The 18836-nt window shown below is 37.1% G+C and overlaps 1 protein-coding gene across 13 annotated transcripts in view; it reads right to left on the bottom strand.

The window, feature by feature from the left end:
• The window catches only part of RAPGEF2 (Rap guanine nucleotide exchange factor 2), a 300342-nt gene that overhangs the window by 161548 nt on the left and 119958 nt on the right, over positions 1 to 18836 (bottom strand). For all 13 annotated transcript variants that reach the window (XM_037830929.1, XM_037830916.1, XM_037830921.1 and 10 more), the window contains exon 4: positions 5836 to 5919. In XM_037830929.1, the coding sequence (XP_037686857.1) occupies positions 5836 to 5919 (84 nt within the window). The remainder of the gene's footprint in view (positions 1 to 5835; positions 5920 to 18836) is intronic.

Genomic DNA, 18836 nt, shown 5'->3' with positions numbered 1-18836 from the left:
ACACACCTTTTACCAGGAGTATAAGGAATAAATTTGTGAGACTAGCTCTATCATCCCTGAAGAGCTCTGTAGTCACCCTTCTTTGTAGGTCAGGTATTACTGTAGGAACTGCTGTCACTCAGCTGGAATTCTTAAACACAATGGGGATATTCAGATCCCGAGTCAGCAGAAGCCACGTGGCAGCAGTTAATCGCTAAAGACAAGGTGGGCATCGCTAACATGATGGAAAACAAGCTCAAAGCAGCAGTCAAAATAATCTGCCTCACAGAGACTTATGGCATTGGCTAGGAGATCATGGAGTACCTAGCAGTAAAATAGATGGGCAGTATACTAAATTCTTGTTTGATCTGTGTAAGTAGAAGAATTCTAGGTCAAGTGAACAAAAGTCTGCCTTGAATTACAAAAACAGAGAGTCATGGGCCCTTAATCAATTCCCAGACTTGAGAGTGTTTACAGATCCAGAGCTCCTTGAATGAGGGGAAGGCCAGGTACCCTTGGGGAATGACCCTGTTACACTGACAAAAATTATTACTATGAATCTTCCTCCTAGCCTTCCCCAGGGGGACCTATGGCCTTTCACCAGGGTAACTATGCATTGGGGATAAGGAAATGATCAGATATTTCGGGGATTATTAGACACTGGTTCAGAAGTGACACTGGTTCAGAACAAGGAAAATGTTCAAAAGATAGACTGGGATGATGAATGCACAACTATATGATGGTACTGAGAACAACTGATTGTACACTTTGGATGACTGTATGGTCTGTGAATATATAACAATAAAATAGAATTTTAAAAAATATCCAGCATACTGTTTTTGCAAATAGATATAAAATGACAGATAAATTAGTAGAAATAGTCCTCAACTATGTGAGTTAATGCACAACATAGGTAAAGTAACTCCTTCTCCAACAAATAAACAGCAAGACGCAAGTTTAGAAACACAGTCTGAGCCTATCTTAAATATCTAAATTAGAATTCTCAGCATTTCAAAGACAGTCACCCAAAAATATTAATCTAAGTTATTGTAGTGGCTTTATTATAAAACAGCCTTCAGCATTCATAGAGTAGGGCAATTTTAGAAATGAGAAACTTAAAACCACATAGCAATTTGCTACAGTTCTTTAAATACACTGATTTAGGAAAAGAAACCTCAAATATATTTTCCTGCCCATTATATAGCACAAACCAATGGTACATCTAAGAACAACCATTCTAAGCCTCCAACTTTATAAGATCATATAATTTTCATCTGCTACTTCCCAGCCCCACTGATCTTGCAAATGGTGCCTTTCAGAACAGTAAGGGAAAAAACTCATCCTCAAGACACTTTCCTACCCTCTACCTGTCTACTGTCTTACCATACCAACCTACAATCACCATGGATATAAACAGAACCTCCAAGAGCTGTGCAGCACACAACCCGCACAATTTAGCAGCCACAAAAGCTTTGCTCATAGCTTGGAAAACCACATGCAGTTTACACTGTTTCTATATACATCTGTGGCAATCATTCTCTCTGACCCCATGCACTACATTCCTAAATTACCTTTGCCTCCCCATCCTTTTGATAATATAAAGAAACTGAATCCATTTTAAATAAGACTTAAAGAAAAACACAACTGTAAACTGTGCACTGCTTCAAGAACAACACAAATTGTATTCCAAATAAGAACTTAGCACTATCTTAGGGCAGCATTATATATAATAGCATATGGTACATTAAATGATAGTCATTCATACAAATACCAATGCTTTAAATCTCGATAAATTTCTAACATATTTACAATAAAACTCAAAATTTATATCACTGAAATGGCTTGATGTGGAGAAGAATGGGCAAGTTGTCACAGATAGTCATGTAGGAAATTCACAGGCTTCATAAATTTTATAAACCTTATCAAGGAATGATAGTCATATTTGAACAACCAAAGGAAAAGGCATTGATCAAAAGAACCCTCATCTGCCTAAAAAGAAAAAGAAATAATTTGAAAAGCACGAAACGCTAACCCAAATGTCAACTGAGGAGGTCAATAAAGCTAATAAAATCCTGGAAGCCAAATAACGGATTTTCTATAATGTTTATCACTCTTCTCACCTAATGCAATCAGGTGCCAAAACAACTTTATGAGACTTGGTTAAAAATATTAAAATCTTGTTCAAGATATTTTGATTCAAAGCTAACTGTTCAGGGTAAATTACCTGTCAAAAAGAGTTAGCCCTTCCTCCCCCTCTACGTGGGACCTGACTCCCAGGGGTATAAATCTCCCTGGCAACGCAGGATATGACTCCCGAGGATGAATCTGCACCCAGCATGGTGGGATTGAAAACATCTTCTTGACCAAAAGGGGGATGCAAAATGAAACAAAATAAAGCTTCAGTGACTGAGAGATTTCAAATGGAGTCAAGAGGTCACTCTGGTGGACATTCTTGTGCACTATATAGATAACACTTTTTAGGTTTTAATGTACTGGAATAGCTAGAAGTAAATACCTGAGACTATCAAACTCCAACCCAGTAGCCTTGACTCTTGAAGATGATTGCATAACAATGTAGATTACAAGGGGTGACAGTGTGATTGTGAAAACCCTGTGGATCGCACTCCCTTTATCCAGTGTATGGATGGATGAGTAGATAAATGGGGACAAAAACTAAATGAAAAATAGGAAAGGATGGGGGGATGGTTTGGGTGTTCTTTTTTACTTTTATTTTTTCTTCTTATTCTGATTCTTTCTGGTGTAAGGAAAGTGCTCAAAAATAGATTGGGATGATGAATGCATAACTATATGATGGTACTGTGAACAGTTGATTGTACACCATAGATGATTGTATGGTATGTGAATATATCTCAATAAAACTGAGTTTAATTAAAAAAAAAAAAAATACAGCATTTGTTTGTCCAAAGGAAAAAAAAAGAGTTAACCTTTCAAGAAGTTGCTCAGCTTACTGATAACCAATAGATCAATATATACTAATAACCAATTTCCAAGCTAATACGGTAAAAACATGTTAAGTACAGAGAATCATCTGTGAACTAGTTGTTTCATAAAACTGAACTGTTACTAATACTTAATCCATATTATTCTTTAATTAAACTCAATATTTTCTGGAGAGAGAACTATGTATGAATCACTAATGTCAACCTTTAGCATAGTACTAGCAGGGACCCTTTCTCATGAAAACAATCTCAGTACTATTCCCAAGGCAACATACCCAAAGAAAACAAACAACTTAGAGCAAATGTCACCAGGTGCCACATGAAGAAATAAACTATATATAGAACTAGCCCGTCATTCAGTCTGAAACACCATTCCTTCCCTCATCTCATTAACGTACTGACTTGCAAGCATTTGACTTCCAGCCAAAAAGAAAGAATAACAGGTGTCATCTTTTAAAATAATTAAATGTAGAGTTCAATGAGTTCATGAAATAGGTCTGAACTGCAAGTCCTCTTTCTTGGAGAAGGGCAGTCTTCTGTACATTGAGTCCCTTTCCAAAGTTAGAACAAGCTGTTAATCAACTACTTGCTGATGACTGGTAATCAAGTTAGACCATCACAGCCTCCTGCACTGTTCTAAGACCTCAGCACATAGATTTAGTTTGTACAACAGACCCTGTGCATAGAGATGATGACAAAGTCACTGACAAGAGTTTTCTTTAGGATGTGTGAATTTCAAATCACATTCCCTGTAGCACTGCAGCATTAAAATTTTTCCTTTATGATTATTAACCACGCTGTCGAAAGTTCAAATAACTGAACGTTAAGCAGACATTAAATTTATAAAGAGTGAACCTTTATAAAGAGCTTTTACCATTACAAGGAAATGCATATACACATACTTTATTTGAAATAAGTAAAATACTAAATTGCAAATAAAGTATGACCTTAAGTAGTGGAATACACATACATACAAAGAAGACCAGAAAGAAAAAATACTAAAATATTAAAGAATTCTTTCAAGTAACAGAATTTTATGTGTTTTTCCCTCCTTCTTTGTATTTGAAAATTTATGTAAGTATTACATTTTGCATTCAAATAAAAAAAAATGCCAGTGGTTAAATACTATTTGCTTATATCTTCTTCTAAGTTCAGCAAAACAGACAGAACTTCCCAAAAGGGACCAAATAGTAAGCCCAGTTTGAAAGAGTGGAAGAATATTTCTGTTCAACTCTTGATTCCACTGGGAAAGAGAATTCCTGGAATTATAGGAGCTTGTTGACAGGGTCATCCAGACTTTCTAGGCAAAATTCTAGGAGGTGCAACTACCCACTACTATCCTGCCAGAGTTTTCTCATTCACAAAATGAACATAATAATTGTGTCTACCTCAAAGAATTGTTACGAAATTAAATGATACAATAGACATAAAGCATTTAAAATGGTGCCCGGCAAAATAGAAAGCACTTATAAAAACCATAGGTATCTTACTATTATCATTTTCCTACTACTGCTACTGCTACTGCTACTGCTACTACTACTATCACCACTTCTACTACTTCTACTGCTACTACTACTACCAACAATACTGTTATCATTACTATGACTATTGCTACTAAAAACAATAAACAGGCAAGAGTTTCCCTCCCTCCTGGGGCCATTTTCCAAAGAGAATAATGCCAGCCATCTGATCTCAGAAAAGGAGAAGGCAAAGAGGCATGGGAATTGCACCAGAGATTATTTCTAATTAGATGCAATGTGCCTCTGACATGCTTTTATTACCATTCTGGCAGTCAAAGGCTAATCTCTTTCTCTACAGAGTAAAATTACCTCTCCCTGTCTCACTGACTCTAATTTTTTATAAAAATATGCCCATATCTTTAAAATAGATCCTAAACATGTTCCTGACCGATTCAGAAATCACCTATCAAGAATATATTCAAATATTTTTATGGAAGTGTTAAGATGTAGAAAGAGAGTCAATATACTTTAATAAATTGTTAATGAAAATATTTATTTAGCAAATTAAAATAAAATATTAAGTCAATTAAAATAAAATATTTAGAAAGTTAAAGTATTTAGACAAAAAAATCTATGGTCAAAATTAAAATATTTCATTGTGAAAAGTACACAATTGAGGGTGGGGAATAACTACTGAAACTGTCAGTGGTGGATGTCTTTGGGGAACCTGAACATAACAGATGAGCCCCAGCCCTCTGACCGCAGCTGACTGAAACAGAGGTATACATATATACGTGCCTCAAGCTGCGCCAGTCAGATTACACATCTTGAGGAATCCAAGGAAAAGACACAGACATTATAGCCAAATGATTTAAACATTAGGGACATTAAGATCATCAATCAGCAGCCAGCCACATACAAGTCAAAGTCACAGGGAAAAAGAAATTAAGAGCCTTAGAGACTGGGAAGCCAATCCAGAAAGATGCAAAAAATCAGAGACCATAAGACCTGAGAGGCAGAAAAGTCAACAACAGTTCCTGGCTTTCCATTTCTAGTCCCATGTGGTCTCAATGAACTGTGTTTGCCTCTCCTCAGATGCTTATGAGACTGCTTGTTACATTCTTCAGCTAATCTGCTTTTACGTAAGCCATCTTGAGGCAGATTTATTCCCTATGAACAAATATGCCCTAAATACAGCTGACATGTTCATGTAACAAATGTACATGTCACCACATGTTTTTCCTTCTTGGCACTTTGTTAAAGAGATTGGAAGTCTTTCCAACATAAAACAGTAATTTTTCAAAGAAATTACCCAAAGTACTCCCAAAGTACTGCCTTGCTTTGTGAAATAGGAAAAGAATCATGCAAAATAACTCAATTCTGCAAAAATCTACCAAGTTTCATGGATAATCTATTACAGGATGTACATACGATACCTGCTTCTTGGAAGAAACATGGATTCCTTAATAAACACGGAACCAGAGAGAAGGATATACCAGCAGGTCCCAATATCATCAGGACTGAAAAGAAAAGATAATATAATCAGATGATAATCTATCACAACAAAAAAAATTAAAACATAACATCATAGCACAAAGTGTAGCAAATTACTTTCAGAGTCATGAAGAAAAGTAAAAACTAAAACACCTACATAAAAAATATCATTATTCAACTATTAGAACCATTTAAAAATTATTTTCATCCCACAAATGAACTGAAGACTTTTATTACTACATTAAAATTTTTTAAATGTTCTTTAGACCTATATAGTAACCACCATTCCAGGTTTCATTTTTCAGTTTAATTTTTTGGACAGGAAATACTTTCAATTGCTTCATAAATAAAAGTGTAAAAAAGATGAAACACTGAAAAGCATTCTTCCCAACCTTTTCTCCTGTCTACCAAGTTTCCAGATTTCTCCACCATATTTCTTATGTATCCTTTCAGAATTTCCTTATCCATATACATACCATATACTCTTATTCCCTCTCAGTACCTTTTTTTTTTTTAACAGAAAAGATAGCACACTCTATACATTTTTCTTTCCTTTGCAATAATTCTTAGATATCTCTTCATTAAAAGATAGAGCGCATCCTTGGGCATTTTTACAGCTGCACATCATTCCACTGCATTGTATACATGTGCCATACTTGATAAGCAACCCCCTACTGAAGGTCATTTAAATTGTTTCTAATTGTATGCAATTATTTTTCTTAAAAAAAACCTACAATGAATAATCTAGCACATCCAGACATAACAGGAGGATAAAGTCCCAGTATAACTGCTGGGTCAAAATTACACTGCAATTTTTAACAGATATAATCACGCCAGGAGAGATTAGCACCTACCTGCTTCCTCAAAGCCTCACTAATATAGCTTATTATATATTTATTTAACAAATGTTTAACAATTTTAAGTTGAGGGCTATTCTAAGCACTTAGGATACTTTCAGAGCTTATATTCTGGCAGGGTAATAAAAAACAACAGAAACAACAAGTTGGTAAAGGTCACAGTAGGTCATACAGGGATCAGGGCTACAGTAAAAAAAAAATAGTGCAAGGTAAGGAAAATGGGGGCAGGGGGGTGGTTTACAATATTAATGGGTGGTCAGAAGAAGCCTCACTGAGAAGAGGACATATGAGCAAAGAGATGAAAGAGATGGCCATATGGAACCCTAAGGAATCGGCATTCAAGGCAAAGGAGTGGAAAGAGCAAAGGCCCCAAGGCTGTTTCTGCCTAGCAAGGAGGCCAGCGTGGTTAAAAGAAGTCAGCAGGGGAGCCTGCAACAAGGCTCTGTATCCTTGAGGTTTGTCATCAAATTTTTGGATTTTTGCCAGTCTGCTTGATGAAAGTGATATCTTAGTTTATTTTACTCTTCTCATTTCCTTTTCTTCTTACTGATATAAGAGTATCTTTTCTTATATTCATGAGCCATTTCTACTTCCTTCTCTTGAAATCAGTTCGTAACTTTTCTTTTTTTTTTTTTTTTATCATTTTATTGAGATATATTCACATACCACGCAGTCATACAAAACAAATTGTACTTTCGATTGTTTACAGTACCATTACATAGTTGTACATTCATCACCTAAATCAATCCCTGACACCTTCATTAGCACACACACAAAAATAGCAAGAATAATAATTAGAGTGAAAAAGAGCAATTGAAGTAAAAAAGAACACCGGGTACCTTTGTCTGTTTGTTTGCTTCCCCTACTTTTCTACACATCCATCCATAAACTAGACAAAGTGGAGTTTGGTCCTTATGGCATTCCCAATCCCACTGTCACCCCTCATAAGCTACATTTTTATACAACTGTCTTCGAGATTCATGGGTTCTGGGTTGTAGTTTAATAGTTTCAGGTATCCACCACCAGCTACCCCAATTCTTTAGAACCTAAAAAAGGTTGTCTAAAGTGTGCGTAAGAGTGCCCACCAGAGTGATCTCTCGGCTCGTTTTGGAATCTCTCTGCCACTGAAGCTTATTTCATTTCCTTTCACATCCCCCTTTTGGTCAAGAAGATGTTCTCCATCCCACGATGCCAGGTCTACATTCCTCCCCGGGAGTCATATTCCACGTTGCCAGGGAGATTCACTTCCCTGGGTGTCTGATCCCACGTAGGGGGGAGGGCAGTGATTTCACCTTTCAAGTTGGCTTAGCCAGAGAGAGAGGGCCACATCTGAGCAACAAAGAGGCATACAGGAGGAGACTCTTAGGCACAAATACAGGGAGGCCTAGCCTCTCCTTTGCAGCAACCGTCTTCCCAAGGGTAAAACTTATGGTAGAGGGCTCAACCCATCAAACCACCAGTCCCCTATGTCTGTGGTCATGTTAGCAACCATGAAGGTGGGGTAGGCAAATACCCCTGCATTCTCCACAGGCTCCTCAAAGGGGCACTACATCTTTTTTTTTTTTTTCCTTGTTTGTCTTTTTTCTTTCTTTTTTTTTTTTTTTTTAACTTTCCCTTCTTTTTTAAATCAACTGTATGAAAAAAAAAGTTAAAAAGAAAACAAACATACAATAAAAGAACATTTCAAAGAGACCATAACAAGGGAATAAGAAAAAGACAACTAACCTAAGATAACTGCTTAACTTCCAACATGTTCCTACTTTACCCCAAGAAAGTTACACAATATAGCAACATTTCAGTGAACTTGTTCCTACTACATCCATCAGAAATTAACAGACCATAGTCATTTCTGGGCATCCCCAGAACGTTAAATAGCTTATCTGTTCTTCTTGGATTATTGTTCCCCCTTCCTTAATTGCTCTCTACTGCTAGTTCCCCTACATTCTACATTATAAACCATTTGTTTTACATTTTTCAAAGTTCACATTAGTGGTAGCATATAATATTTCTCTTTTTGTGCCTGGCTTATTTCGCTCAGCATTATGTCTTCAAGGTTCATCCATGTTGTCATATGTTTCACCAGATCGTTCCTTCTTACTGCCGCGTAGTATTCCATCGTGTGTATATACCACATTTTATTTATCCACTCATCTGTTGAAGGACATTTGGGTTGTTTCCATCTCTTGGCAATTGTGAATAATGCTGCTATGAACATTGGCGTGCAGATATCTGTTCGTGTCACTGCTTTCCGATCTTCCGGGTATATACCGAGAAGTGCAATCGCTGGATCGAATGGTAGCTCTATATCTAGTTTTCTAAGGAACTGCCAGACTGACTTCCAGAGTGGATGAACCATTATACAGTCCCACCAACAATGAATAAGAGTTCCAATTTCTCCACATCCCCTCCAGCATTTGTAGTTTCCTGTTTGTTTAATGGCAGCCATTCTAACCGGTGTTAGATGGTATCTCATTGTGGTCTTAATTTGCATCTCTCTAATAGCTACTGAAGCTGAACATTTTTTCATGTGTTTCTTGGCCATTTGTATTTCCTCTTCAGAGAACTGTCTTTTCATATCTTTTGCCCATTTTATAATTGGGCTGTCTGTACTATTGTCATTGAGTTGTAGGATTTCTTTGTATATGCAAGATATCAGTCTTTTGTCAGATACATGGTTTCCAAAAATTTTTTCCCATTGAGTTGGCTGCCTCTTTACCTTTTTGAGAAATTCCTTTGAGGTGCAGAAACTTCTAAGCTTGAGGAGTTCCCATTTATCTATTTTCTCTTTTGTTGCTTGTGCTTTGGGTGTAAAGTCTAGGAAGTGGCCTCCTAATACAAGGTCTTGAAGATGTTTTCCTACATTATCTTCTAGGAGTTTTATGGTACTTTCTTTTATATTGAGATCTTTGGTCCATTTTGAGTTAATTTTTGTGTAGGGGGTGAGGTAGGGGTCCTCTTTCATTCTTTTGGATATGGATATCCAACTCTCCCAGCCCCATTTGTTGAAAAGACCATTATGGCTCAGTTCGGTGACTTTGGGGGCCTTATCAAAGATCAGTCGGCCATAGATCTGAGGGTCTATCTCTGAATTCTCAATTCGATTCCATTGATCTATATGTCTATCTTTGTGCCAGTACCATGCTGTTTTGGCAACTGTGGCTTTATAATAAGCTTCAAAGTCAGGGAGTGTAAGTCCTCCCACTTCGTTTTTCTTTTTTAGAGTGTCTTTAGCAATTCGAGGCATCTTCCCTTTCCAAATAAATTTGATAACTAGCTTTTCCAAGTCTGCAAAGTAGGTTGTTGGAATTTTGATTGGGATTGCATTGAATCTGTAGATGAGTTTGGGTAGAATTGACATCTTAATGACATTTAGCCTTCCTATCCATGAACATGGAATATTTTTCCATCTTTTAAGGTCCCCTTCTATTTCTTTTAGTAGAGTTATGTAGTTTTCTTTGTATAGGTCTTTTACATCTTTGGTTAAGTTTATTCCTAGGTACTTGATTTTTTTAGTTGCTATTGAAAATGGTATCTTTTTCTTGAGTGTCTCTTCAGTTTGTTTATTTCTAGCATATAGAAACATTACTGACTTATGTGCATTAATCTTGTATCCTGCTACTTTGCTAAATTTGTTTATTAGCTCTAGTAGGTGTATCGTCGATTTCTCAGGGTTTTCTAGATATAAGATCATATCATCTGCAAACAATGACAGTTTTACTTCTTCTTTTCCAATTTGGATGCCTTTTATTTCTTTGTCTTGCCGGATTGCCCTGGCTAGCACTTCCAGCACAATGTTGAATAACAGTGGTGACAGCGGGCATCCTTGTCTTGTTCCTGATCTTAGAGGGAAGGCTTTCAGTCTCTCACCATTGAGTACTATGCTGGCTGTGGGTTTTTCATATATGCTCTTTATCATGTTGAGGAAGTTTCCTTCAATTCCTACCTTTTGAAGTGTTTTTATCAAAAAGGGATGTTGGATTTTGTCAAATGCTTTTTCAGGATCTATTGAGATGATCAATTGATTTTTCCCTTTCGAGTTTTTAATGTGTTGTAATACATTGATTGTTTTTCTTATGTTGAACCATCCTTGCATGCCTGGAATGAACCCCACTTGGTCATGGTGTATGATTTTTTTAATGTGTCTTTGGATTCGATTTGCAAGTATTTTGTTGAGGATTTTTGCATCTATATTCATTAGGGAGATTGGCCGGTAGTTTTCCTTTTTTGTAGCATCTTTGCCTGGTTTGGTATTAGATTGATGTTAGCTTCATAAAATGAGTTAGGTAGTGTTCCATTTTTTTCAATGTTTTGAAAGAGTTTGAGTAAGATTGGTGTCAGTTCTTTCTGGAAAGTTTGGTAGAATTCCCCTGTGAAGCCATCTGGCCCTGGGCATTTATTTGTGGGAAGATTTTTGATGACTGATTGGATCTCTTTGCTTGTGATGGGTTGGTTGAGGTCTTCTATTTCTTCTCTGGTCAGTCTAGGTTGTTCATATGTTTCCAGGAAATTGTCCATTTCTTCTACATTATCCAGTTTGTTGCCATACAGTTGTTCATAATATCCTCTTATAATTTTTTTAATTTCTTCAGGATCTGCAGTTATGTCACCTTTTTCATTCATTATTTTGTTTATATGGGTCTTCTCTCTTTTTGATTTTGTCAGTCTAGCTAGGGGCTTGTCAATCTTGTTGATCTTCTCAAAGAACCAACTTTTGGTGATATTTATCCTTTCTATTGTTTTTTTGTTCTCTATGTCATTTATTTCTGCTTTAATCCTTGTTATTTCTTTTCTTGTACTTGGTTTAGGATTGGTTTGCTGTTCATTTTCTAGCTTCTTCAGTTGATCCATTAGTTCTTTGATTTTGGCTCTTTCTTCCTTTTTAATATATGCGTTTAGTGCTATAAATTTCCCCCTTAGCACTGCTTTTGCTGCATCCCATAGGTTTTGGTATGTTGTGTTCTCATTTTCATTCGTCTCTATATATTTAGCAATTTCTCTTGCTATTTCTTCTTTAACCCACTGATTGTTTAGGAGTGTGTTGTTTAACCTCCAGGTATTTGTGAATTTTCTAAGTCTCTGATGGTTATTGACTTCTAATTGTATTCCATTGTGGTCAGAGAATGTGCTTTGAATAATTTCAATTTTTTTAAATTTATTGAGGCTTGTTTTATGTCCCAGCATATGATCTATTCTGGAGAAAGTTCCGTGAGCACTAGAAAAGTATGTGTATCCTGGTGATTTGGGATGTAATGTCCTGTAGATGTCTGTTAAATCTAATTCATTTATCATATTGTTTAGGTTTTCAATTTCCTTATTGGTCTTCTGTCTGGTTGATCTATCTATAGGAGAGAGTGATGTGTTGAAGTCTCCCACAATTATTGTGGAAACATCAATTGCTTCCTTTAGTTTTGCCAATGTTTCTCTCATGTATTTTGTGGCACCTTGATTGGGTGCATAGACATTTACGATTGTTATTTCTTCTTGCTGAATTGCCCCTTTTATTAGTATGTAGTGGCCTTCTTTGTCTCTCAAAACATCCCTGCATTTGAAGTCTATTTTATCTGAGATTAATATTGCTACACCTGCTTTCTTTTGGCTGTAGCTTGCATGAAATATTTTTTTCCATCCTTTCACTTTCAGTTTCTTTGTGTCCCTGTGTCTAAGATGAGTCTCTTGTATGCAACATATTGATGGTTCATTTTTTTTGATCCATTCTGCGAATCTATATCTTTTAATTGGGGAGTTTAATCCATTTACATTCAACGTTAAAACCGTGAAGGCATTTCTTGAATCGGCCATCTTATCATTTGGATTATGTTTGCCATATTTTTCCCTCTCTCTATTAATATCCTTTATTGTACCCATACCGAATCTCTTTAGTACTGAACCTTTCTCCAGGTCTCTCTGTCCTGTCTTTGTTTCTCTGTCTGTAGGGCTCCCTTGAGTATCTCCAGTAGGGCAGGTCTCTTGTTAGCAAATTCTCTCAGCATTTCTTTGTCTGTGAAAAATTTAAGCTCTCCCTCAAATTTGAAGGAGAGCTTTGCTGGATAAAGTATTCTTGGCTGGAAATTCCTCTCACTCAGAATTTTAAATATATCGTGCCACTGCCTTCTTGCCTCCATGGTGGCTGCTGAGTAGTCACTACTTAGTCTTATGCTGTTTCCTTTGTATGTGGTGAATTGCTTTTCTCTTGCTGCTTTCAGAACTTGCTCCTTCTCTTCTATGTTTGACAGTGTGATCAGTATATGTCTCGGAGTGGGTTTTTTTGGATTTATTCTATTTGGAGTTCGCTGAGCATTTATGATTTGTGTATTTATGTTGTTTAGAAGATTTGGGAAGTTTTCCCCAACAATTTCTTTGAATACTCTTCCTAGACCTTTACCCTTTTCTTCCCCTTCTGGGACACCAATGAGTCTTATATTCGGACGTTTCATATTATCTATCATATCCCTGAGGTCCATTTCGAGTTTTTCAATTTTTTTCCCCATTCTTTCTTTTATGCTTTCATTTTCCATTCTGTCATCTTCCAGGTCACTGATTCGTTGTTCAACTTCCTCTAGTCTTGTACTATGAGTGTCCAGAATCTTTTTAATTTGGTCAACAGTTTCTTTAATTTCCATAAGATCATCCATTTTTTTATTTAGTCTTGCAATGTCTTCTTTATGCTCTTCTAGGGTCTTCTTGATTTCCTTCATATCCCGTACTAGGGTCTCATTGTTCATCTTTAGTTCTTTGAGTAGCTGCTCTAGGTGGTGTGTCTCTTCTGGTCTTTTGATTTGGGTGCTTGGGCTTGGGTTATCCATATCGTCTGGTTTTTTCATATGCTTTATAATTTTCTGTTGTTTTTGGCCTCGTGGCATTTGCTGAACTTGATAGGGTTCTTTTAGGGTTTGTAGACCAGTTGAAGTCCTTATCTCTAATTTATCAGATCTACAGCTTCGTGGAGTACACTTTCTCTAACTAACCAGCAGGTGGCGTCCACGAGCCACCTGTTCTCCACAAGCCAGATCTCCCCTGCTTAGCCTTTTTGGTGAGTGGGGGAGTGAGTCTTGTGGGGCCCAATTGGTGTCCCAAGCTTACGTGTGTAGTTGGTGTTGCCTGCCCTGTATGTGGGGCGTGTTTCTGGGCAGTCGGGGAGGGGGGGTGGCCCTGACAATCAAATCTCCCTGATGATCCTAGAGTTTTAAAGCTGCTGCAATAGTCTAATCCTTCAGTTCAGTCCTGCCACAGTTTGTCTCTGCCACTGACCCACAAGTCTTTGGTATTGGCGTATGGCTCCTGAGACTTGCAAGTGGGCCCCTCTTCCAGGCTGTGCACCCCGGGTCCTCTGTTGAGGGATGACTGTGCTATGTCACAGGTGAGTGCCGTCCCCCCAGGGCAGTTCTGGGCTGCTGGGCTGTGTTGGGAGGCTCCCAGTCTGCTCAAATGATGGCTGAATGGGGCTCTGTTAATTCACACTGCTCCCCCTTCCCAGCTCTGGGACATTCAGCTGAGGTTGCAGGGAAGGCTAATGTCCACGCCCAGTTTTGTGGTGTGTGCCTGTTATTTGAAGCACTTCCGTCACACTGGGTTGTCTGGGGCAGCTCTGGGCTATGGGGCTGGCGATGGGCAGGAGTGTTTCCTGTCCACCAGGATGGTGGCTGTGAGCGGACACCCCCCTTTTCTTGGGAAGTTGTGTTGTTTAGTGAATTTTCTCAGCCACTGGAATATTGCCTTTTGTCTCAGAGCTCTCTTAGTTCTGCTCTTGACTTGACGTGCCCAAATTTCAATTCTTTGAAGCTTTCTGTATTGAGCTTCTTAGAGTAATTGTTTTAGAATAAGCAAAAAGGATTTAAAAAAAAAAAAAAAAACAAAAAACGGCCCTCCTCAGAGATCTAATGGGTTATTGAAATGCTAATAGACAAAGCAACCAGGGCCATTAAGGAAAGGTGCACAGGGCAGAGAGATCAGCTTTGCTTCGGGATTTGCATATGCGCCTCAAGGCCTGATCTCCGCCCTTCCCCTTTCTGTGTTCACCAGAACTCCAAAAATCCTCTGCTTTTATTTTGGAGTTTTTCGTGTTGTTTTTTTTCTATGTCTGTCTCCTCTCTGCTGGGCTGGCTGCTCTCAGAGTCTCTGGTGTCTGGTCTCAGTCTATCTATGGTTGGAGTTTGAATCAGTAGAATGAGTTTCCGATAAGAGCAGCCACTGCAATTCTCCCTTCTCCTTCCCGGAGCTGACAGCCCCTCCTCCCCCGGGACTGAGCCTGGCAGGGAGGGGCGCGGGTCCCCTGGCCGCAAAAACTTACAGATTTCGCTGATCTCAGCAGTTCCATGTTTTCATGAGTGTTGTATGAAGTATGCCCAAAGACAGATTGCTCTGTGGTGTCCAGTCCACGCAGTTCCTGGCTTTTTACCTACTTTCCTGGAGGAGTAACTAAAACATACAGCTCACCAGTCTGCCATCTTGCCCCGCCCTCCCAGTTCGTAACTTTTCATCCCATTTTCTATTACATTGTGAGGCTTTTTCTATCTAGTAGAGCATTATAAAAAAAGGGAACTGAGTTTTTTGAAGACATAAACTGCGAATCTCTCTCTTCCCAATTTGTCTTTTGACTTTGTTTATTGTGCTTGTTTATTTATAAAATAAATTTATTTTATTTCAAACTGTTAAGTTTATCAAATTTATAAGTCAGAATACATGCTTCGCTACTATTAAAACAAAACAAAAGAAAAGCTAAAATAGCAATGGCTTAAACAAGGAGAAAGTTCATTTTTCTCCCACAAACACAAAAGTTTGTGCACTAGTAGTTCAATGCTGATTATGATTGCTCCCTGATATTTGAAACCCAGGCCATTCTATTTTGTGGCTCAGCCACACTCAACCCATGGCTTCCATCTCATATGCTAAGGTTACAGCTTCAAACCTCACCACCACATCCATATTCTAGCCAATGGCAGAGGTGAAGGGAAGCAGACAGCACATGACACCAAGTCAAACGGGTGGTCGTATGGCACCATCTAATTGCAAGGAGTCCTCAGCAATCTCTACCAAGTCATGTTTTTGTAAATCAACTCATTCCAAAAGTTTTTTAATGACACTAAATTCTATTAACAATTCTGAATAATTATTTAACAACATCAATCACTACCACCTAATCGTTTTCATTGGGCTATCTGCTTCCAAAGTGATCCATTCTTAACCAATTTCATGACCACATAATACCCAATAGCAACACTTCAAGAAAACAAAGGAAAAACATTGTCAAATGGAGTTTAGTTAAAACTAAGAACGATAAAAATAAAACGACTCCTTATATGAAAATGCAAGGTACATCAAAAATTAATTTATACCCTTATCTACCCTTTAACTAGCTTTTGTAGCCAACAATAATAAATTACTAGTTTGGGGAAAAAATTCACTTGTCCTTCTTAACATAAGGTGACAGTGTCACTATTAAATTTTGATTTATGTCAAGAAAAATGGCATGTTCTGTCAAGTTCAAGACTAGTTTTAAAAATTCAAGTAACAAGTGATAAAATATTGAAATAAACATGAAAAATTGAATTATTTTGTAAACTTTTAACATCTGCTATTATAATATTCCCTTATCACCAAAAGGTTGATCAAGGGAAATGAAATGGAAAAACAGGAAATTAGGGTAGACTACCACTTATTAACTGTGTTGACCTGGGCAAGTTACTTTAGCTACTGCAAAGATTAAGTGAACAATACTCATTAAATGCAAATAATAATTATTCCATGACAATAACTTTTACCATATTAAATAGCACAATGAATGTCAACATTGGCCTAGATTAACTGTGAGATGGAGAATATAAGAAACAGAGACAGACTTTTCAGTTACTCTGTATCTGTCAATTCTGAAGGCAAAATTAATATAGACATAATAAGCCAAAGGTTTGTAGACTCAGCTTTCCTGGCACTGATCATAAAACATGCAGGAAGTGATCTACAACCTATGCCCATAAAATACTGTAACAGCAAATATTCTGGCACCCTGAATACCCCATTGATTACCCTATAATTAGGGTTAACTCTACATATTGGAAAAGTCATGGGAGGAAGTCAAGATAGGAAGATGGTCCTCTCAATTTCTCACACCTAATACAATCTTGTTTACCTGATAGATAGGCTATTTTCCAATCTGCTGAAAAGAATCCAAAAATTAGCCCACAAAAGTTATATCTGCTTGAATAGACATTTGCAGAGAATAATCATTCAATCAATAAAGATTTGTTGAATTTATTGAGTATTCACTACATGCCAGGCCATATATATTCCTAATTCCCTTATTATTGAGTTATCTTTTTAAAGGATTCAAGTTTTATCAAAGTAAGCCAGTTAGAATTTAGAATAGAAAAACAGTGCTCGCACTTCAAAGATGTTCTGGCAATAGGTGAAAGCTAGAAAAGTCCTCCTTTTTTTCACTCCACCCATTCCCCACAGAATTTATGTTTGGTTTCTGTTCTGAAAACTACTTCTTGAGATGCCACCATAAAATCTGTTTTATTTGGTCTAAAAGTCCAGAAAATCCTTCTTCCTTTATTAGAAAGTACTGTACTAACTGTACAAACTTTTTTTCACTTACATTTATGGCTCAGGTGGGAACTATTTAGAATGGGGTACAATCTGCTCTGCAAACATCCTTTCCCACAGTTCAGCTCTTACCCTAGGGGTTTTACAACATTCTCGTATGTGTAAAGTGATTTTTTAAAAAAGAAAAGTTGAAAAAGAAGTACAAAAATAGTAATTAGTAGTAGCAGCAGTAAATTTTCCTATACTTTAGGGTAGGCAAATAGAATCTGAGATTCCCCTTGCAGACAAACTGTCAATGAAACAGGCTAACAGAAGATTGTTATTATCAATAATAACAACAATAATAAACATCTAGAACTATTATTGAGATTTTATTCTCTCTAGTGTTCTCAAACTTTAATGTGAATCATCTGGAATGCTAATTAAAAATGTATTCCCCAGGCTCTATCCATCTCACTCAATCCCCTAGTTTCTGATCAGTAGGTGGCAGACCCCTCGAAGTGCCTTTGAAATATATATTCCAGATGATTCTTATTCATGGAGCTTGTCAACTCTGAAGAACCCTGAGAAAAGCTGTATGAATATCAAGCCATCAAAGGAAAAACTGGCAGTATAACAGAATTCTATCAATAGCCATGCATTAGTTGCATGTGTTTTATTAACTAACGCTATTTTAATTTTTCTCAAATAATCATTTTATGTTCTAAAATTATAAGCTATTGAGCCTTTACAAGGGATGTAGAAATGGCAACAGCCGAATCTTGGAATAACCGTGACTGACCATTTCCAAACGGTCACCACCAGTAATGGGTTTAAAAAAAAAGGAAAGAAAGAAAAGAAACCACTGCAATCTCTCTGATCTGCCAAAATGAACACTCAGAAAAGACCTGTAAGTTTTGGGTCAAGCTAAGAACTCAAATGGATAATTGGTTTGATTCAGATACATCCTATATCCTGCAATAACTGGCAAAATGAAAGCAACAAAAGCCTCAGTGTAAGACAAAGCACTTAAAGGGTCTGCTCTTGTTTTTCATCAACAGGGAAGAAATGAATAAACCTAAACAAAACAAAACAAACAAAAAAAACACAAACATTCTCAAAATGATCAATTCACCTTCCATTATCATCAGATAGAAGGCTTTGAAATGATAAAAAACATGAAGTCCCTATTGCTGATTATTCCAAGCCTAACCCAGAATGCCAAGTTTACACTTAGAATAATGAGCAGGAGGCAAAATACATAATCTGGTCCCACTTTTCCTACCTAATTGTCTACTACTACTCAACATAAACTCACAGCTCCTAACAGGCCACTTTTCTGTTTGTTCTTTCCTAACTCTACCAACCTGTTTAAGGTGTTTGTCTCTCTTCATCTTCTAAATCACATTCTAACTTTAAAAGAATGGCTCAAACCCTACCTGTTTAATAAAATATTCTCACCTACTGTTTTCCAAATTCAAAATACTTATCCCATCTAAGTTCATTCTGTTTTACATTTTTCTCTGATTACTTCTTATGCCTGAGATATCTAGGCTTCCTCCTTCTAC

The sequence above is a fragment of the Choloepus didactylus genome, chromosome 3, assembly GCF_015220235.1.
Source record: "Choloepus didactylus isolate mChoDid1 chromosome 3, mChoDid1.pri, whole genome shotgun sequence".
NCBI classification, from domain to species: Eukaryota; Metazoa; Chordata; class Mammalia; order Pilosa; family Megalonychidae; genus Choloepus; species Choloepus didactylus.
Note: the sequence above shows the minus strand (reverse complement) of the source record. Positions and strands in the feature narration are given on the sequence as shown.